The 22,055-nt window shown below is 47.7% G+C and overlaps 1 protein-coding gene across 11 annotated transcripts in view; it reads right to left on the bottom strand.

Moving 5' to 3' along the window:
• Nucleotides 1-252: 252 nt before the first annotated feature.
• FNBP1 (formin binding protein 1) overlaps nt 253-22,055 on the bottom strand; it is an 85,310-nt gene continuing 63,507 nt past the window's right edge. For 3 of the 11 annotated variants that reach the window (XM_066580221.1, XM_066580220.1, XM_066580213.1), the window contains 5 exons: nt 11,323-11,450; nt 10,184-10,316; nt 9,645-9,766; nt 4,087-4,226; nt 3,078-4,001 (listed from right to left, as the gene is read on the bottom strand). In XM_066580221.1, the coding sequence (XP_066436318.1) occupies nt 3,823-4,001; nt 4,087-4,226; nt 9,645-9,766; nt 10,184-10,316; nt 11,323-11,450 (702 nt within the window). In that variant the 3' untranslated portion in view covers nt 3,078-3,822. Of the gene's footprint in view, nt 2,581-3,077; nt 4,002-4,086; nt 4,227-9,644; nt 9,767-10,183; nt 10,317-11,322; nt 11,451-15,686; nt 15,702-22,055 lie in introns of those variants that run through there. The other 8 variants (XM_066580222.1, XM_066580214.1, XM_066580218.1 and 5 more) reach the window with 5 other exon arrangements.

Here is a 22,055-nt window from a genome sequence, read left to right on the forward strand (position 1 = left end):
GAGCAGTGTAGCTCGTCCCGGAAAATTTCCGGGCGTGCCACTCAAGGGGTTAAAGGGATGACGAGTAACATTCAGCAAGATTACTTTTGCTTTGGAGGTGACTGGAGTGGAAGTCACAATGTAGCTCAGTTCTGTACAAGCAGTGTCCCTTTAAGTATATACCTGACAACATTGGCACTCATTACATGCCGACGGCGCCATCAACAGTTGCCATGGGTAACGACATCGAAGAATAAGAGGCGGGGCCAGGAGTTTCTGGTAGTAGTTTTATTTCCAGCGATACGGCAGTTCTCAGAACTGAATGGCATATTGTATCATGCGTATGGAAACTTCCTTATTCTTAAAGCTTCTCCGAGCCAGCGAACAGTCAGGGTGCAGGTGGAGGGGTACACGGGCCGGCCTTTACGACGGAGACGTAGAAAGTGATGGGGGGGGGGGGGGATAGAAGCTGTGAACACCCCTCTTCTCCATAAGATAGGGGGGCTCTATATATAGACTGGCCACGGACACACAACGGAACACACAAGACGCAGAGGCCTCTGGGTAATGGCACACTCCTGGCCTCCTGTTCCGCAGGGGCGGCGCCCAGTCCTAGTTGGCACAGGAACACTGAACATCAGAGGTCTTCTTTTTGACAGTTATGGCACACGGATAATTATGGGGGGTGATATGAGCGCAGGCGCCCCGGAACATGGAGAATAAAATAGATCTATACAGTTTGGCAGTAACTTTATATATAGAATTTGTTTTTTTTTATCCTTTAAACCTCTAAAAACAACGTAAAAAGTGGGGAAAACAAAAACTGGTAACGTTACGGAGAACGGCGCATAAAAGTCTTCTCTGAAAATACTAATGTAACAGCTTTGGCGAGGAAGTCTCCTCCTATTTACATCAGGGGGCGGGGGAGGGGCACAGTGCACATTATGGGGGGGGGGGGTTAATATTTTCTATTTTGTTTTTTTATATATATTTTTTACACTTTGAAGATGAAGCAGCAGCTGCTGAGTGAACAAATAAACGTTTTCTTTCCCGTAGACGAGACACAAAGATAGCGCTAAAGCTTGGAGATGCCGCCAGTGCTGACAATAATATACTGTCCACCGAGACTAACTTCTACAGAAAGCTCTATAGGTCATTGCCACGTATAACACACTAACAATAGTCACTCTGTAATGGAGGGAGGGAGGAGCTGGGACAGTTGGTGGAGGAGTTAAAGGGTCGTTCCACCTTTGGCGCGACTTTGTAGAATATGATAGGGAAGGACCTGAATAGCAATTTCCTAATATATTGTCATTAGCAGATTGATTCCCATTAGCCGTAGGAGCGATCGAAACGTGGAGCAGGGTAGTCATTAAGGGTAAGTCAGACTTTATGGTACGGCAGCCTGTAAGGGACAAATAGGACGCGGATCATAGACATCTGAGCGATTCTGGTAATGAAAACATATTAGATGACTATTTAAGCGATTTTCCACTATTAAGTCCTTCCAAAAGTAGAGCTGCCCTTTAAGTCAGCTTTGGCACAGCCTCTGGCAAGATTCCAACAATATCAGTCCAGCGACAAAATGCGGCCCAACTCGCGCCGCCAGCGCACACAGGGAGAGAAGGTTGGGTAAGCCGCCATCTTGTGCCTGAAGAAAAGCGGACAGAACGGCAGAAAAGGACAAGCAGACGGACAAAGGCAGCAGAAGTCCTTTCTTCACACATTAGTGGTTTGTCCGAGGACTGTGATATAAAAGTGCGCTTCCTTGAAAGCGAGGCTCCGTGGTACCTCGCGCCTCCTGATGTGCGGCCCCCACAGGCTCATGTTTGATGGGCGACTGGTTATTACACGTATCTCCTATAATCCAGGCGCTGGTGACAGACCGCCATTATCCACCGGTGATATAAAAAATAACGTCTTGACCCGTCCTTTAAGTCTACAGGGGCGAATTTAGACAAGGGTGATGCGTTTTTAGCGCACATGCAGCAGGACGAGGTTAAAAAGAACCCAAAAGTACTTAAGGGTGGTGCCCCTTAAAGGTGCGCATAGGCAAGGAGACAGGGCGAGCATGCAGGCAGAAAAAAAGCAAAAAGAGGGACCAGGGTGGGAGGGGCCCTTAAAGGGGCCACAACCACACAGGAAGTGAGAAGCTGGAGGAAAGAGCAAAGAAAAAAAAAAAAGGCAGGAAGGGGAGGAATAAGTAGAGGAAGTAGGAGGGGTGAAGTGAGGAACAAAAAAAATAAGCACGCGTGTCAATACGGTCGGGCCGGACTGTCGCAAAGGGCGGTCATTTGGTTAAACATAGTGGCAAAGCCTGGGATCTGCTCCTAAGATATGACACGGGGGCCCCAGTATCAGGGTGGGGGGTCACTTGGGGTCAATAGGTCCGCACCAGGATACATTATAACACTGTAACCACGTCCGTTTTATGGTATCGCTGGTCGCTCACAGCTTTCTCGTATGTCGGGGCGAGATGGCGTTTAATATTTTTTGGCTACGCAGTCCGACTGTCAATATGGAGGGGTGGGGGTGGGGTGTGATTTTCCTCCTGTATAAAGCTCGCCCCGGGGTCCTTGCGTCAGCAACACCTCTACGAATCTACGACAAAACACACAGGAAATACGTTAGAGAGCGACAAAAAAACAATAGGAAATTATCACAAGGGCTACTGTGTGGTTCAGTTGTTCACCATCCTCCTGATCTCTGCTTGCTGACAGTGAACGGAAGAAGCCTGACCTAGAGGGGCTGATCGTTACATTCTCCTGCAGTGACACAATTGTAACCAACCCTCAGCTGTGAGAAGCATCAGATCAGGAATGGTTTCCAGTCTTAGAATGTAAATAAGAACGGGCCCATTCACTGACAGCAAGCAGAGGTTTTGAAAATGTTTTTTTTTGTTGTTGCTGATGAAAGGGGACCCTGAGCAGCGTAATTCTGAGGGGAACCATCCAGATTCTGCACCGATCATAGGATTGGTAAGGAGCAGCTCTGGATGGCGGCGTTCAGGGAGGACGGATGTTACATTATTTGGGGGAGGGGCTTCATTAGCGTCACCGACTGCGTAACGCCACACATATGCAATAATCTACAGACCGGTATAAAAAATAAGGTTATTTATTATGAGGCCGGAGGCGTCGCGCCCCCATGTTGAAAAATAAATTATGTGCCACAATATGACGGCGGACGGGACTCGGGTCACACACATCGCACGGGCGACCGCATGGAAACACGGAGGGAAAAGCTGCGGTCAGAACGGACATGCTGCAAAGGCTCATGGGACAGAAGGGGTGATTATCGTTCCAAACTTCTGTCTGTACAATCTGTGCAGAATTCACATACAGTCCGATAGTCTGGAAACGCTGATACTCCGGAGTGGGCCTACCTCTGCCCCATAATGAGATACTACTACATTCATCATCCTCGGGTCCAGAGCGCTGTAATAGGGCGCCACAGCAGATACAGACAATGGCGCTCCCTCCGACACGAAGCGTTATCGGTGCGCCCCTGTAAATATCTGCATGCCGACACATTGGTGGGCTGTGGACCACCCAGAGACCCGTGAGGACTCCATCCAAAGGTTCAGACTTCCCAATGATCTGGCACCTTGTTGGTGAGCAGAAAGGCGGATTATCGGAATTTTATTGTGACGCCAGCTATAACGGGATATGTACAGTGTCTATGGAGCAGTGCATTATGGGTACACTATGGAGTGAAGGATGATTGTTATGGCCAAGTTGGGGATTTGAGATTTCATCCAATCACAGCTTCTGTTCTTCTGACACCCCAGGGGCGCCGTGACAATGTTTTAAAGGGGTGCCGCCCCCTCCCCCGCAGACGAGCTTAGATGTACGTCTTAGCACCTTTGGCGGTTTTGTCCAAGTAAACTTCGATGTAGGACGTGGGGACGTAACCCTCCTCTTCCTCGTTCCTCCGGATCCGCGTCCAGCCGTCGCCCTTATCTTCCTCTATGACGTTCAGGATTTCTCCCTCCGCTACAGATATGGTTCCTTCGTTTTCACCTGGGCGGATAAGACAAGAGTCAGCGCCAATTCCATCATACACGACTGAAAACATCAACAAAACGGGGAAGACGCAACAACTTACCGTCAAAGGGGTATAAGGCTTTACAGCTTCCGATGGTGGAGAGGGGCTCCTCGTCATCGAAGTCGTCGTCGAATTCTGTGGGTGTCACCTTCACTTCTGTCTCCTGGCTCTGATCTTCTGTATAACTCCCATCCGGACTGCTCAAGAGACAAAGCAATATAATCACTATAGCAACACGCCCCACCACCACAAGGGGGCGCCACAACCCAGGCCTGAGGACGACTCCATAAGCAGTGACTATTCGGATGTATTGTCCTTGTTCCTCTCCCCGCAGCTCCTTATATCCTGCACTGTTCTCTCCATCGCTGCTCATCAACCTGAATGCCGCGGACCCCAACCCCGTGCAAGAAGCAGCAACAGCCTCATAGGAACCGATGACCTTCTGGAGAAGCCATGTTTGGCTCATTTACAGGCTGGGGATGCCGGTGACAACCCAAGTGGACACACATAAGGGCTGACAACCAGGATTTATTGACTCCTAAATTGCAAATTTACCCACTTACAGTTGCAATTGAAATTATTCCACGCCCCCCCCCCCCCCATTACAAACGGTATTTGTCAAAATTACGCACTTTCAGCTCCTTGCAAAAAAAAGAAAAAAAAAAAGAAAAACAAGCAATAAACCGCTTAACACAAGGGGTTTATCGAAATTCAGTACAAGATGCCACTTTTACCGACTCCTGCAGTCTCGGAATTATTCACTCCCTGAATAACATCCCTCATAAGAGCACACATTTACAAATCAAGTGCACCAGATGTAAAGGCCCTTTTACACGCAACGATTGTCGCTCACAATTTGTTAAAATGATGGCTTTTGAGTGATAATCGTTGTGTGTAAATGCTACAATTGTGCACTTTGTTTGAACGATGATTTTTAGTTCAGCATAAAAACCATCATTCAGACGGCACACTGGGAGCAGGAGATAACATTGTATTAGTGCATTACTGCCCAATTATAATAATCTATTTGTATAGCGCCAACATATTCCACAGCGCTTACATAGACAGGGGGAATACAGACAAAAGTACAAACATTACAGAACCACGGTTACATAGTAAATAATCCTTTGATGGAAACAGTAGGGGTGAGGGTCCTGCTCCAACGAGCTTACATACTACAGATGGTAAAGGGGCTGGAGATGTGCCCGGTATGGCGAGGTGGAGAGTGAGGGATGCTATACACAGACAATGGTGTGACAGCAGTATCGGTGTGACTGCAGGGGCAGTTGATGGTGGCTAGCAGGGATACATTAGTACTTTATGCAAAAGGATCGCTTAAAACAGCCATTCTCCTTATCTTTTGAACGACTTTTGAGCGATCTTTGCGTGTAAATGGGGATTAACTAATCAAGGTTTTCATTATTACATTAGGTGTGCTTGAGATAAAACGTATCACATAACTGGGCAGGTGAGGGCTTTGCTGATTGTCATGTCTGACTGCATGTTTAGGCCTTTTTACAAAAGCCATCTTTTGAGCACTAATCGTTGAGTGTAAATGTGTGCCCATCGTGCACTTTATGTTCATCGCTGAGTTCAGCTGAGCTTAAAATCCATTGGGACTGATAACAGGGACCGCACTCTGAGTTCTCCGTGGGCAGCGCTGATAACATTCCTTCAGCAGCTTGCCTGCTGGAGAACAATAGCAGTGTATTTAGAGAACAGACCACCTGCTGTTCTCTAAATACATGCAAATGAAGCTAGTTGGCTCCTAATGGGCTGATTAGCCCAATAGTACCCAATGCAAAATGATCACTAAAAACTGTCAGTTTTTGATGAATTTTGAACGATCTGTTTGTGTAATTGGGGTTTTAGAGATATGGCTAATCAACAGATCATTGTCCTGTACAAACAAGTGAAAGGATACAAAAACATACGAAAGGTGCTGAATGTTCCTAGAGATTCAGCTGGAAGTCGTTCCCAAGGTTAATGTTACCAGAACACCAGCTGCACTACCTGGACCTGGCAGAACGAGAGTCATCACCGACTACCAGCGGATTCCTGGGGAGGAAACAGTCACTGCAAAATCTGGTGGCAGCAGCACTGAGGTTTCTGCTTGCTCAGTAAGGCGCCTACTAAATGCTGAAGGTCTTCATGCCCGAACTCCAAGACGTTCACCTCTACTGACCCAAAAGACAAGAAACGTCGCTCCAATATACTCAAAACCGGATTACTACCCACAGAAGTTTGGGGATTCTGTTCTGTGGAGCGATGCAACTGGGACTTTTGAGGACTATGTATCGGTGTAATGTCTGGAGGAGGAAGACGCTGACAACATCCCCATCTACAGTGAGGCATGGCGGTGGCTCGAGGATGCTCTGAGGCGGCTTTGCTTCCTCTGGAAACCTGCAGCGTGCGGAGGACAAGATGGATTCAATTAGGTGTCAGGAAATCCTAGGGGAAAACATCATGCCTTCTGTGAGGAGGCTGAACCTCAGACGTCACTGGGCCTTCCAATAGGACAACCATCCCAAGTCCACCAAGGCTTGAAGGGTTTGCGGTAGCACACTTGGCTGATATTGCAATCTGCAGCTCCACTTGGCAGGAACACCTGAAGTACCTGCCGCAGGCCTGACCATTAAGCCCGGGAGATGCCGTATCTACGGCACCGAGTGGGAGGCAGAACGTTAAAGCCAGAGCCTGGGAGGGTGGATGCCATCCAGGCCGGGCCCACCCCCAAAACCAAGAAGCAGGTGATTTCCTTTTTGGGTACCGCCGGGTACTACTGTAAATTTGTAACAAACTACAGTGCCCTAGCGAAACTAATCACTGAACTGACCAAGAAGACGTTGCCTCAGGTAGTGGACTGGACCCCCAATTCCGTGAACCATAAGGCTGCGCTTTCCGGTGCCCCGTTTCTGCAGACCAACGCTAGCACATACAGCCTGGGTACTGTTCTCAGCTAAGCCCATTTGGGCGGAGAGGAGCACCCCGTGCTATATCTCAGCCACAAGCTCCTACGCTACCATAGAGAAGGAACACCTGGCCATTGTGTGGGCCCTGCAGAAGCTGCAGCCGTATCTCCACGGGCGTAGCTTCACCGATGTGATGGACCACAACCTTCTCAGCTGGTTACATCAGGTTGCGGGGCAAAATAGCAAACTTGTCCGATGGAGTCTGCCTCTCCAACAGTAGGATTTTTCCATTCAGCACCAGAAAGGGAGTAAGCATGGCAACGCAGACAGACTATCCCATCCGGTGGAGGCAGCGGAGATGGGCATAGTAGGTGGTCTGTGGGATCAACCTACCATGCCCATTCAAAAAAGGGGGAGGTGTGATAGAGACTAGAGGGCCGGCAGCCATTTTTGTCATGTGTGTCAGGCCTTAGACCTATGTCGGCTTGCACTTTATATCCACCGTATTATCCCATTCAGGCCTGGTGTAGGTAGGTTGCTCTTTCACCCATTTCCTCACTCCTGCCTTTTGAATATTCGCATGGACAGGAGCTGTGGTGTAAATAAGCTTCTTTCCCTCCTTCTTTGCCTCCTGTTTCCACCTGTCTATTTGGTTTAGAATTAGCATAAGGAAACCACATTGTGTGACCATTTACTTGTTACTGCAGTCAAAGGAAAGTTATCCAACTCAGGGTGAAGTCACACGAATGTATATCGGCTTGGTTTTCACGCCGAGCCGATATACGTTGTCCTCATGTGCAGGGGGGGGGGGGGGGGGGGAGGCTGGAAGAGCCAGGAGCAGGAACTGAGCTCCCGCCCCCTCTCTGCCTCCTCTCCACCCCTCTGCACTATTTGCACTTTTGAATCGGGCGGGTCAGCTGAAATTAATGCATCTAAACTCAATTGAGGTTCGGGCCCCAGAACACCCCCAAACGGTGTATCCGCGTGCCGGCTTATAATTTCCGTGTCACGTTTGATATCGCTGAGTAGATAAAATTATGACCGGAAATATGCCAGGCAGACATTCCTGATCGGAGGATCTCCTGTGGAGTAATGGCCGAAATGGGGAATTCTGTTTTTTTTCACAGATACGTACACATTTACCCGACGCCTCTCTGAATGACCATAGAGGGGGCGGGGGAGAGGTGTGTTTTGGGAAAAAAAACTTTAAAAACTAGGGGGTCAGAGAGACCCAGTGTTAGACCTTCAGAGGTGCGCTACAGCGTATAGACTTTCCTGTTTGTTTCCAGTGACTCTGCACAATCAGAACCTTTGTCCGAACACCCCAAATCTGGTATCTTTCTTTTATTTCCTCCTTGTTTTATTTTAAGTAATGTCTGCTGTGTATGCGTATAATACTCATCTTCACTGTGACATCTTTTCTATAAATATATATCTCGCTCTCTAGCGCTCTCTAGCACTCTCTAGCTCTAGCTCTATCTCTAGCTCTAGCTCTAGCTCTAGCTCTAGCTCTAGCTCTAGCTCTAGCTCTAGCTCTAGCTCTAGCTCTAGCTCTAGCTCTAGCTCTAGCTCTAGCTCTAGCTCTAGCTCTAGCTCTAGCTCTAATCTTTAGCACTGCAAGTTTTTTTCAGAATACATCTGCAATTTATTAGTCAAACCTTGTCTCTTTTAAAACGAACCACAACTCTGAAAATTGTGTTATTAATTCCTAGCCTGGGTCCCAGCTTACCTGGGAAACAAAAGCTGGTGGTGGCAGCGAGTGTGTGCAGGTATTGTAGAGTGCTGGAGGTGTTAGGCCGGATTAGGGGGTTATTTGAGCTTTCGTTCGGCATGTGCGCAGAAACCTGGAAATGCTGGATACAAATCTCTCTGCATTCTAATGACTTGTGCTTGCAATCCCGCTAGAGTGATTGATCGAGGCTCTGCCGTGCCAAGTGGTCGAAGTGTTGAGAGCGCTCGGATTAGTCGACCTGTGACAATTTGGTGATAGAGGCGGGATTGATCAGGTATCCCCGTCTTGCTCCCCCTGACAAATAGGTGGTTCAGAAGAAGTTCTAGTAGATTCTGGATTGGTTGTCACAGTCACCTGACTTGAATCCCATAGAGAATCTTTGGCAGGATGTGAAGGCGGCGGCTGCAGCACAGGAACCCTGGAATATTAGAGACCTGGAGGCCGTTGTCCATAGGGAACGGGCAAGGATTCCCAGGGACGCTGTCAGAAGCTGCTGTCTGGCTGTACATCACGTCTGCAGCCGGTCATAACAGCAAAAAGTGGTCTACTAAGTACTAAAGACGCTCGTGGTGGGGGGGAGGTAATCCAGAGGCTGCAGGAGTCAGTAACAGTGGCATTTTGTGGTGAATTTGGAGAAATCACCTGTTTTACTTGTTGTGTTCAGCTACCTAAATTGTTCTTGTTTGACTGTTTTTTGCAAACAGCTGAGTCTAAAATGGCAAAAAATAATTTGCAATGAAGGGTGTCTGGGAAAAGTTTGGATTGCAACTGCATGCAGTATTCAGGTGCTAGCAAATACACTGAGCAGATCCCTCTTTAGGGGTTTGGGAAAGCTGGGTGACGGCCTCTGTGGCGACTGTAGCAGTGACCACCACGATTGTGACCCGCCTGCAGATAGACCCTTGTTTGGAGGTCTCACAACTGGTTGGCTATGGCAGGGTGAAGAGCGCCCCCACACACCCGGTATACTGTACCTCTCTCGGTCCTGTGCACAGTTATTGACCGGTGCAGTGTTCTGTGTTTCGTACAGTGCGCTTTGCCGGCGTGAGTTGTCGTTGCGTGCAGGGAGCCGTCCCTCGACCTCCGCTAGCCAGCCCTAGAGAAAAGGGAGCCGTATATAGAATTATATATAATGGTGGACTAAGCAAACACACTGCTAGTAACAATCAACATTGCTGCCACAACCCTAATGCCATGACTGACCCCAATCTCACACAAGATGGTGCCTTCTGGAAAAACAGGAAGCGTAACCAATGCATGCCACAGAATGTAGTGAGCCAATGTGGATGCCCCCTGCTAAGTGCAGAGAGACGTTCACGTGAGCAGGATGGGGGCCATTCACTGCAGCGGTTGGTGTCCTCATGTAAAAGACCTCAGTACTGGTGACTGCTTCTCATCAAAAAAGTAAGACAGTCATTGATGGGTTTGTAGCAGATAGGTGGCGCTGATGAGCAGCGCCTGACAATAGAGGTACCTGACAAGTCCATAACATGACGGACAGTTTCGTCCTCACCTCAAACTTCTGTACTTCAACCCGCAACTTCTCAATGTTGCTTCCAATCTCTATCAATTTCTGTGCCACGCTGGCCGGGTCACCCATCTGTGGATTCTTCATGTACACGTCCTTCATCTTAGTCAATGCGTCTCTATAGAACATGATAAAAGGAGGAGAAATGTGCAGAATAGAAGTACAAGCTAATTGGACCAGAAATGAACATTTACAAATATAGAACCTACCTATCTCTCTCATATCTATCTACCTATCTATACATACACAGGACATCCTCATACTCCAGAGCTGCACTCACTATTCTGCTGGTGGAGTCACTGTGTACATACTTCACTTATCCTGTACTGATCCTGAGTACATCCTGTATTATACTCCAGAGCTGCACTCACTATTCTGATGGTGGAGTCACTGTGTACATACATTACTTATCCTGTACTGCTCCTGAGTTACACATCCTGTATTATACCCCAGAGCTGCACTCACTATTCTGCTGGTGGAGTCACTGTGTACATACATTACCTATCCTGTATTGATGCAGAGTTACATCCTGTATTATACCCCAGAGCTGCACTCACTATTGTGCTGGTGGAGTCACTGTGTACATACATTACTTATCCTGTACTGATCCTGAGTACATCCTGTATTATACTCCAGAGCTGCACTCACTATTCTGCTGGTGGAGTCACTGTGTACATACATTACTTATCCTGTGTTACATCCTGTATTATACCCCAGAGCTGCGCTCACTAATCTGCTGATGGAGTCACTGTGTACATACATTACTTATCCTGTACTGATCCTGAGTTACATCCTGTATTATACTCCAGAGCTGCACTCACTATTCTGCTGGTGGAGTCACTGTGTACATACATTACTTATCCTGTACTGATCCTGAGTTACATCCTGTATTATACCCCGGAGCTGCGCTCACTAATCTGCTGGTGGAGTCACTGTGTATATACATTACTTATCCTGTACTGACCCTGAGTTATATCCTGTATTATACTCCAGAGCTGCACTCACTATTCTGCTGGTGGAGTCACTGTGTACATACATTACTTATCCTGTACTGACCCTGAGTTACATCCTGTATTATCCCCCAGAGCTGCACTCACTATTCTGCTGGTGCAGTCATGGCTCACCTCTGGTCGATCTCTTTCTGGAGGTCTTTATTCAGCTCGTCTACCTTCTGCTGCAGCTTCTTCCGCCTCTGCTCGGGGGGAAGGTTGCTGAAATCCTCTGGTGTCGCACCCTGATGGAAACCAAAACACTGAAATGTCATGTCTACCATCCGTTCAGGCGGCATGCACTAACTATACCCATGCACCACATGCAACAAGGAACAAATCAGGGCTGGAAATGAGCGCCTCCACCACACCGCAGGCTGGACACCATATTAATCCTCCACAGATAAGAGAATAGACCACAAACACTGGAACGACAGATCTGCTGAATAAAGTAGTAACGCCCCCAGTTACCATCACATCTCCCCACCTATCCCTGCGCCTCGTATCACTACAGGAGCGCCTAAAAGAAAAGTTCTGCATCTTTCTAATAGACTTTGCATTTCAGTTTGCCATCACTTCCACCAAATACTTCTCACAGCTGAGGGTTTGTTACAGTAGTATCCAGTCCAGACAATCAGCCTCAACTCTAGATTGATATATTCTACCGACACCGATACATTGTAACAAACTACAGTCGTTGGATTGTAATCCTCTGTGCTGCTAAACACATCAGCAGTCCTGCCCTGGTGGCTTGTTACAATGTATCAGTGCAGGTAACATTTATACTTTGTTTATAGACTGGATACAATTGGATATAAACAAATGTTCTGATTCACAGAAAGCAAGCAGTGATCTTGAAAACAATGATCACCGATTCTAATGGAAGGATATATCAATATTCACACCAAAATGGAAGACCCCTTTAAATTTTTTCTCCATGATGTGTAGGGGGTCCGCTCTGCTGATACATTATTCACCTCCACCTGCAGAGGGCGAACTCACTCAATCCCTCCCTTTCTGTATAGCTGCTGCCGTTTCTCTATATTAGCAGCAGGAACCTCCTAGTACTGAAAGGGTTACAGAGAAATCTGCCCACCAGCCGGCATGTGGTAACAGGGTCCTGATTGGTGGGATGGTTGGTGGTAGGAGGCTTATGAGGGACATTTATAATGTACTACGTGCAGTGAGCGGCTCCTGGCACTAGATGGCGCTCCATCCACACTGCATCTGCTTCTGATCTGCATCTCAATCCCAGACACAAAGCAGAGAACAAGGGCTTTGTCTTCAGCTCCCGTCCCCCCCACATTCCTGACAGCCTCTGCTGTATGCTAATACCCTGTGCCTAGATCTGTGCCCGCTTGCACCAGGGTGGCAGAAAACCACATTCCGACCTCCCCCTGCAATGACAGGTAGCGTGCAAAACATGGCCGACACATGAGATGGGTGTCATTAAGAGGGTCACTGGTTACTGGCAGAGATGCTGCAGTGACAGTGGACCTGGATGGTGCAATGTAATGAAGTGCCCTCTAGGGGGCGCTCAGTAGAGCAGGTAGTGGACTGGTCACCCAGAAAGCAGCTATATTGCTGACTGTGCACGCCATACACTACTTTACATTTGCTAGAGGGTTCTCCCATTGGTCCTCCATCTAACATGCCTGAAAATGTGACCAGGAAGATCATCAGAGGGGCACGACTGCAGCTCCTTAAAGGGCCAGTGCCCGGTATTCTGTTAATGATTTCTGCTTATTTCTAGTATACTTTGGGGGAATTTTACTAAGGTTGGCGTTTCAAATGCCGCTCTTAATACAGTTTCTGCTGACACACTACGAGATTCATGTACGAAGAGGCGCACGCCTCTCTATTAGTCCCCTCTGGGCTTCTCTGTGCGCCAAAACAGAAATCTATGTCAGCTAGGAGCCGATGCAGGAAACAAAATTGCAGAATGTCCTGTTTTTGCGATATCGCCTATTGTCGTCTTCAACGGGGCCGACCCCACTGAGAGCAACGGGAGAACTGTGCGATCCTCTGCTGCGGCTGTGACAGCCGCAGCGGAGGTTCCCTTCATACCCGCAGTGATGCAAGCCAGTTTTCACATGGTGGCAAGTGCGATATCGGGCCGTGAAGGAGCCCTTAAAATTGCGCAATTTTTGTACAAAATTTGCGCCCTTTTTTGTTTGTTTTTTTACACCAGAATTGCGGTGTAAAAACCCCTTTGTACATAAATCCACTTTCGGTTACAATTCCTCACCATTCTCAAGATCTCTGCTTGCTGTCAGTGAGAATTTTTTTTGTTCCATCCAGAGGCTGAAGCATGGGGCTTACTCTTTTTCTGCCGTTATACAACAGCGCTATATGCTGGCTACACCCAGTACTGCATGAGGTGACACGTTGGATAGGCTCCAACAGCAGAGAGGCTAGCAATATACAGTAAGAAAACCCCAACGGACGTCTTCCAAGATCGAAGCTCTACAGCCTTAAATCATAATGTCTTCAGACGTCAGACACTGGATTGGAAAGGGTTAATGCGCAAGCAAAAAAACCACACAAGCAAGGAATACGTAATGTTGCGGTCCATGAAAACAATGTGTATCCATGGACTGCAACTGTATGAACCCTTACCATGATCCAGTACTGAGGGTTTGTTACAATGTATCCAGTGTGGACACTCCTCTGTGGACTTCAGGCTGATACATGTTACCTAACAGACTATTAGAGGAAGATATGTGCTACTGATACATTTGCCTCACACAGAGGATCCTCTACACTGGATACAATGTAACGAACCCTCAGCATTGCATCAAGGTGGGTTTCAGCCTCTGGATGCAACAAGACAGTTCTCACTGACAGCAAGCAGAGATCTACAGAACCGTGTGGAACAGAGACACAAAGTCTGTTGGAAAGTTTCAGACCTCTTCACTGTAGAGCGATTTCACTTTGTGTGTAAAGGACCAGACTTTGTCACAAGTCAAATGTACTCCGGTCACATCCAGAGCTGCATCCAAAATCAATTGGTTTCTTGTCCTTACAGAGCATCATCAGCTGTGCTGCAGTGGCTCTCAGGATCACAACTCTTCACCCCCCCACCGGTTCAGTGTCTGCACCCGCTCAAGTCTACTGCACATCACTGAATAGGATTGTCCCAAAGAACTGGATTCTAGTAAGAAGAATTGTGACTGCAGCTTTGGTTGGGACTAGAGTATAAAAGAAATCAGTGGAAGTTGCTTGTGATCCACAGATGCCTTCTCCCAGCTGATGGGGAACTACAAGTCCCAGCCCCAGACTGCCGGGGCGTGTTATGTGTTAATGGTCACACATGGTGGAGGGCAATTGTTGGGTTCAGCGGATTATTTCAACGTGAAGCTCGTTTTAGGAGCGCAGGGATAGTGACGGGTCACATGATACAGAGAACAGCGGCACTCAGAGGAGGGGGACACGCACAAAACACATGCTATGAACGGGGTGGAGGAGGGGCATCGCCAGAGGCACAACCAGATCTGAGGGGACTACAAATGCCAGCACACTCAGTGCAGACCATGTACAACACAAGATCTGCGCAGAGGGCCCCTTAAAGCGCACAGAGAAAGTTCAGAAGTTTGTCAATACTTTGCTTTCTTTATATTACACTGAGCAACATCTGCTGCAGTCACATCCAAAGCTGCAGGTCTTTTTCTCCCTGCTTCTCCTGTTCAGCGTATGCACTGCTGCATTATGGGAGATGTAGTGTTTCAACTAATCATATCATGTGTTCTATTCCAGTCACATCCATCCTTGTGTGCTTTTACTCTCTGCTGCATTGCATTATGGGAAATGTAAATGTTTAAATGAGTCATATGCTAGTTAGATGATGTTTTCTACTCCAGTCACATCTAGAGCTGCATAGTTTTTATGCCTGTTGCTCCTGATTCAGTGTCTGCTCTACTGCATTATTGAATATGCAGTGTTTAAATTTACCATATGATGCTACTTGCATCCTGTCTTCTACTCCAGTCACATCCAAAGCTGCACGATTTTCTTCCTGCCGTTTCTGCTCTGCTGCACTATGGGGGATGTAATGTTTAAATGCATCCCAGCACAGTAATTGGATGTAGGGGGAAAAATGCAAATCATAAGATGCTACTTGCATCTTGCCTTCTACTCCAATCACATCCTGAGCTGCACCTACAGTTGGCTACCACTTGGAATCCATATGCAGTTTTGACACAGCTGCGCTCTGCAGGATTTGCGGACAATTTTAAATGCCCGTTATAAGCACTACATCTCCCACAATGCACTACAGCGGTATATGCACTAGCAGGAGGTGCAGCCAGATGCGACTAGAGCAGCCATAGCAAAGTATTCACAGACGTCCGCAGCATTCTATGGAGACTCGTCCAATTAATCAGTTAGAGATTCAATGATTCCGTTCCCCTTGGGCAGCGCCTGATAGTGGGAGGGGCATCTGCTTGTGCCTCCGGGCCCGGACACGGGGTGGGGGGGGTTCATGCGGAAACATTTCTTACCAGCTTCAGAGAAAGCTTCAGAGGAGACCAAAAAATAATAAAAAAGGGAAAAAAGAGAGAAAGAGGGAAAAAAGTGCACGTCAGCGAGGGATGAAAAAGTCGCCATGAAGCCCAGAGACGTCACTTCACACACAACCTGTGCCAAAGTTCACAAGAGCCCAGGGCTCACAGCACCCCCTGCTGGCACCGGCTAGTAGGTGGAATCTAGTTAGTTCATCTTGCAGCGCCCCCTCATGTCTGCAGCATCAATTGTCTGTGCTAAAACACCCTGTGATCAGATGCCGCAGCAGTGGGGTGAAATCGCTAAAGGCCACCATTAGAACAGCCAGGGGTCAGCACCCAACAGGTTATAAACCTACAGTGTTATGCCATTAGTCTTCACTGCCTGTGTGTGTGTCAGTATTTACTGTAGTTCTGGCATTCTATTCATGAACCAGAAAGCCCAGTATAAACACAGCTATCAACCACGGGGGCTCCTGAGTAACTGGAAAAGATGAAGGATCCTGCAGAGCTGCGCTGCTGAATGAGGAGTCACTAAGTGATGAGCACTGGGGCTGCACCTACAGACAGGGGGCGCTCTGCACTGTGGCCTTCTTTGCACTGTCCTAGTGACAGATGGCAAGTGATCACTGCAGTGACATCAGGAGGGGAATATGAAACACAGAGGGCGGACGACTGTGGAGTGGGCACAGCGCCCCTTATCCTGGCCAGCTGCTGCCCAATATAGGGTGTGACTGCCAGTTATCTCCATAAATCTGAGGGTGATGACAGTCCAGGATGGGGATTGTGAGCTCCTGGGGTCAGGGATGATGGGAGTGATACACTGGGCGTGATGGGAAGATTAGATTGTGAGCTCCTGGGGTCAGGGATGATGGGAGTGATACACTGTCTGAGATTAGATTGTAAGCTCCTGGGGTCAGGGATGATGGGAGTGATACATTGTGTGTGAGATTAGATTGTAAGCTCCTGGGGTCAGGGATGATGGGAGTGATACATTGTGTGTGAGATTAGATTGTAAACTCCTGGGGTCAGGGATGATGGGAGTGATACATTGTGTGTGATGGGGGGATTAGATTGTGAGTTCCTGGGGTCAGGGAGGATGGGAGTGATACATTGTGTGTGATACGGAGATTAGATTGTGAGCTCCTGGGGTCAGAGATGATGGGAGTGATACATTGTATGTGATGGGGAGATTAGATTGTGAGCTCCTGGGGTCAGGGATGATGGGAGTGATACATTGTGTTTTATAGGAGGATTAGATTGTGAGCTCCTGGGGTTAGGGATGATGGAAATGATACATTCTGATATTAGATTGTGAGCTCCTGGGGTTAGGGATGATGGGAGTGATACATTGTGTGTGAGATTAGATTGTGAGCTCCTGGGGTCAGGGAGGATGGGAGTGATACATTGTATGTGATGGGGAGATTAGATTGTGAGCTCCTGGGGTCAGGGATGATGGGAGTGATACATTGTGTTTTATAGGAGGATTAGATTGTGAGCTCCTGGGGTTAGGGATGATGGAAATGATACATTCTGATATTAGATTGTGAGCTCCTGGGGTTAGGGATGATGGGAGTGATACACTGTGTGATAGGGAGATTAGATTGTGAATTTATGGAGTCAGAGAGGATGGGAGTGATACATTGTGAGATTAGATTGTGAGCTCCTGGGGTCAGGGAGGATGGGAGTGATACATTGTGTGTGAGATTAGATTGTGAGCTCCTGGGGTCAGGGAGGATGGGAGTGATACATTGTGTGTGATAGGGAGATTAGATTGTGAGCTTCTGGGGTCAGATGATGGGAGTGATACATTCTGTGTGAGATTAGATTGTGAGCTCCTGGGGTCAGGGAGGATGGGAGTGATACATTGTGTGTGATAGGGAGATTAGATTGCGAGCTCCTGGGGTCAGAGATGATGGGAGTGATACATTGTATGTGATGGGGAGATTAGATTGTGAGCTCCTGGGGTCAGGGATGATGGGAGTGATACATTGTGTTTTATAGGAGGATTAGATTGTGAGCTCCTGGGGTTAGGGATGATGGAAATGATACATTCTGATATTAGATTGTGAGCTCCTGGGGTTAGGGATGATGGGAGTGATACATTGTGTGTGATAGGGAGATTAGATTGTGAGCTCCTGGGGTCGGGGATGATGGGAGTGATACATTGTGTGTGAGATTAGATTGTGAGCTCCTGGGGTCAGGGAGGATGGGAGTGATACATTGTGTGTGATAGGGAGATTAGATTGTGAGCTTCTGGGGTCAGAGATGATGGGAGTGATACATTCTGTGTGAGATTAGATTGTGAGCTCCTGGGGTCAGGGAGGATGGGAGTGATACATTGTGTGTGAGATTAGATTGTGAGCTCCTGGGGTCAGGGAGGATGGGAGTGATACATTGTGTGTGATAGGGAGATTAGATTGTGAGCTTCTGGGGTCAGAGATGATGGGAGTGATACATTCTGTGTGAGATTAGATTGTGAGCTCCTGGGGTCAGGGAGGATGGGAGTGATACATTGTGTGTGATAGGGAGATTAGATTGTGAGCTCCTGGGGTCAGAGATGATGGGAGTGATACATTGTATGTGATGGGGAGATTAGATTGTGAGCTCCTGGGGTCAGGGATGATGGGAGTGATACATTGTGTTTTATAGGGAGATTAGATTGTGAGCTCCTGGGGTCAGGGATGATGGAAGTGATACATTGTGAGATTAGATTGTGAGCTCCTGGGGTCAGGGAGGATGGGAGTGATACATTGTGTGTGAGATTAGATTGTGAGCTCCTGGGGTCAGGGATGATGGAAGTGATACATTGTGAGATTAGATTGTGAGCTCCTAGGGTCAGGGATGATGGGAGTGATACATTGTGAGATTAGATTGTGAGCTCCTGGGGTCAGGGAGGATGGGAGTGATACATTGTGTGTGAGATTAGATTGTGAGCTCCTGGGGTCAGGGATGATGGAAGTGATACATTGTGAGATTAGATTGTGAGCTCCTGGGGTCAGAGATGATGGGAGTGATACATTCTGTGTGAGATTAGATTGTGAGCTCCTGGGGTCAGGGATGATGGGAGTGATACATTGTGAGATTAGATTGTGAGCTCCTGGGGTCAGGGAGGATGGGAGTGATACATTGTGTGTGAGATTAGATTGTGAGCTCCTGGGGTCAGGGAGGATGGGAGTGATACATTGTGTGTGATAGGGAGATTAGATTGTGAGCTCCTGGGGTCAGAGATGATGGGAGTGATACATTGTGTGTGAGATTAGATTGTGAGCTCCTGGGGTCAGGGATGATGGGAGTGATACACTGTGTGATAGGGAGATTAGATTGTGAATTTATGGAGTCAGAGAGGATGGGAGTGATACATTGTGAGATTAGATTGTGAGCTCCTGGGGTCCAGGAGGATGGGAGTGATACATTGTGTGTGAGATTAGATTGTGAGCTCCTGGGGTCAGAGATGATGGGAGTGATACATTCTGTGTGAGATTAGATTGTGAGCTCCTGGGGTCAGGGATGATGGAAGTGATACATTGTGAGATTAGATTGTGAGCTCCTAGGGTCAGGGATGATGGAAGTGATACATTGTGTTTTATAGGGTGATTAGATTGAGAGCTCCTGGGGTCAGGAATGATGAGAGTGATACATTGTGAAATTAGATTGTGAGCTCCTGTGGTCAGGGATGATGGGAGTGATACATTGTGAGATTAGATTGTGAGCTCCTGTGGTCAGGGATGATGGAAGTGATACATTGTGAGATTAGATTGTGAGCTCCTGGGGTCAGGGATGATGGAAGTGATACATTGTGAGATTAGATTGTGAGCTCCTGGGGTCAGGGATGATGGGAGTGATACATTGTGAGACTAGATTGTGAGCTCCTGGGGTCAGGGATGAGTGTTTTTGAGAATAATTCCAACTTGTCCAGAGACCCATAAAAATATTAGAAGTCCTCTATTTCATAAATAATATAAAGCAGCCGCTGCCGACGACCATAAGACCCTCTGGAGCTGTTTAAAAAGCAGAAGGATAATTACAAACACTTAAACACCAATTAGCAGGTCACATGACATCAGTTACTGACATAAGGTCTTAGGCTTGTTACATAGTAGCTAAACATAAGGATGTGGTGCCATACATGTACATGATGTTCTAGCGAGCTCTCGGGCCGCACAGGGTCCTTCCTCAGGCGATATATATATATATGTCTGTCCAAACACGGATACGGCAGAGCAGGTGTAGAACACGCTACATGTTACCCAGAGCGTCAGTATAATTACCGTCCATGTGTGATGGAGTCCGGGGGCGCTGCTCATGCAGCCCTGTGGTGGATTATTCGTGGCGTTGCTGGCCCATCTTGCGGTATCACATGACTGGTTTTTAGCATTATTTGCAGTTGAGGAACTAGCGGTGAGCTTTGTGTAAAGTGTGCGCCGCCCGCTGACCGGAGTCTATAGGTGCTACCATTTTATATACCATTCAGAACATTTAGTGACCGGTGGGTTTGGGGGTGAAGCATTGCCTTTATTCAGTTTAATACTAAGGTGGAACTACTGTCCCCAGCATCTGCGCTTGCACGGGACGAGGCACTAAAGGCCCCAGCAGTCCCGGTGGAGCTCAGTGCGCGCGTCTGGTGAAGCTGCTGGCAATACTTCGGCTCCCAGTGAAGCGGACTTTTTGCGGTTGCATAACCGAGGGAACTTTGGGGAACAGTATTTCGGTTTTCATTATGATGGGACCTTTCCAACCAGAACAGTGGATTTTTGGGCTGTGGGCCAGTGGCCCCCGCACCCCTTGTGAGGTTCAGGGCGCATATCAGGCGAAGGAATAGGATGTCATGTGATGCGGGGATCGCTACATCTTCTGTAGGGCTATAGTTGCTATATTTAGCTACTATGTAACAAATGATGTTGGTAACTGCGGTCATGTGACCTGGTAATTGATGTTCAATGTCCGGAGGGTGCTGGTGGTTTACTTCTGCTATGGGCTCATGTCCACGACCGTGTCGTCACAGCGTTTCATGTGTGCGTTGCATTATGTGCGATGACTGGAGGCAATGGACTTTCATTCCTCCATGCACACCAGCGTGTGGACATGCGCAAGAGACATAAATGGCAGTGAGCTCGATTACTCTGCTATGATGGGATACATGGCCTACAGGGAGCGGTTTGATACGCATTCCCTCTCAACAGAAAAATATTAAAACATGCTAAAAAAAAACCTGCACTGCGCAAGTCCGGGACGTGAGATTTGGGGGGCAGGCGCAGCGCCATACTCAGCCCATGCACATTCTATTGGCTGTAATGTGTACAACGCTGCACAAGACCCACGGCATTTTACGCATACGACCGTAGGGCGCAGTCATGAGCCAGAGAGGTTTTTGCAGTGGGGGGGGGGGGGGGGGGTGTTATCCTTTACTTTGAAATATTTATTAGATAACGTGGATTTTCAATATTTTTCTGGATGAGCTGCCAATCAGTTCAAATTCACTTGCTTATATAGATGGTCAAACAAGTCAGATCTGGAGTGGGCAGGGAGCCGGTTCTTCCCTTTATATGATGGGAGTGATACATTGTGTGATAGGGAGATTAGATTGTGAGCTCCTGGGGTCAGGGATGATGGGAGTGATACATTGTGTGATAGGGAGATTAGATTGTGAGCTCCTGGGGTCAGGGATAATGGGAGTGATACATTGTGTGATAGGGAGATTAGATTGTGAGCTCCTGGGGTCAGGGATAATGGGAGTGATACATTGTGTGAGATTAGATTGTGAGCTCCTGGGGTCAGGGATAATGGGAGTGATACATTGTGAGATTAGATTGTGAGCTCCTGGGGTCAGGGATAATGGGAGTGATACATTGTGAGATTAGATTGTGAGCTCCTGGGGTCAGGGATAATGGGAGTGATACATTGCGTGTGAGATTAGATTGTGAGCTCCTTGGTTCAGGGATGCTGGGAGTTATACACTGTGTAAAATTAGATTGTGAGCTCCTGGGGTCAGGGAGGATGGGAGTGATACATTGTGTGGGAGATTAGATTGCGAGCTCCTGGGGTCAGGGATGATAGGAGTGATACATTGTGTGATAGGGAGATTAGATTGTAAGCTCCTGGGGTCAGGGATGATGGGAGTGATACATTGTGTGGGATTAGACTGCAAACTCCTGTGGATTAGTGGCTTTTACAATCTGTGCAGTGATCTATATATCATATTACATCGTATCCCTATATAACGCTGCAGTGTACATTTATGGTGCCTTTACTGGATTCCAGCATGTTGCCCGCTCCCTGGACGCTACCCTGCTGCGCCAGCTTGTGAACTTCGGCACAGACCCGACAAATCTGGATCCAGATAGAGATGGGCACAGACACATGGCAAGA

Source organism: Eleutherodactylus coqui, chromosome 10, assembly GCF_035609145.1.
Source record: "Eleutherodactylus coqui strain aEleCoq1 chromosome 10, aEleCoq1.hap1, whole genome shotgun sequence".
In the NCBI taxonomy this organism is placed as follows: Eukaryota; Metazoa; Chordata; class Amphibia; order Anura; family Eleutherodactylidae; genus Eleutherodactylus; species Eleutherodactylus coqui.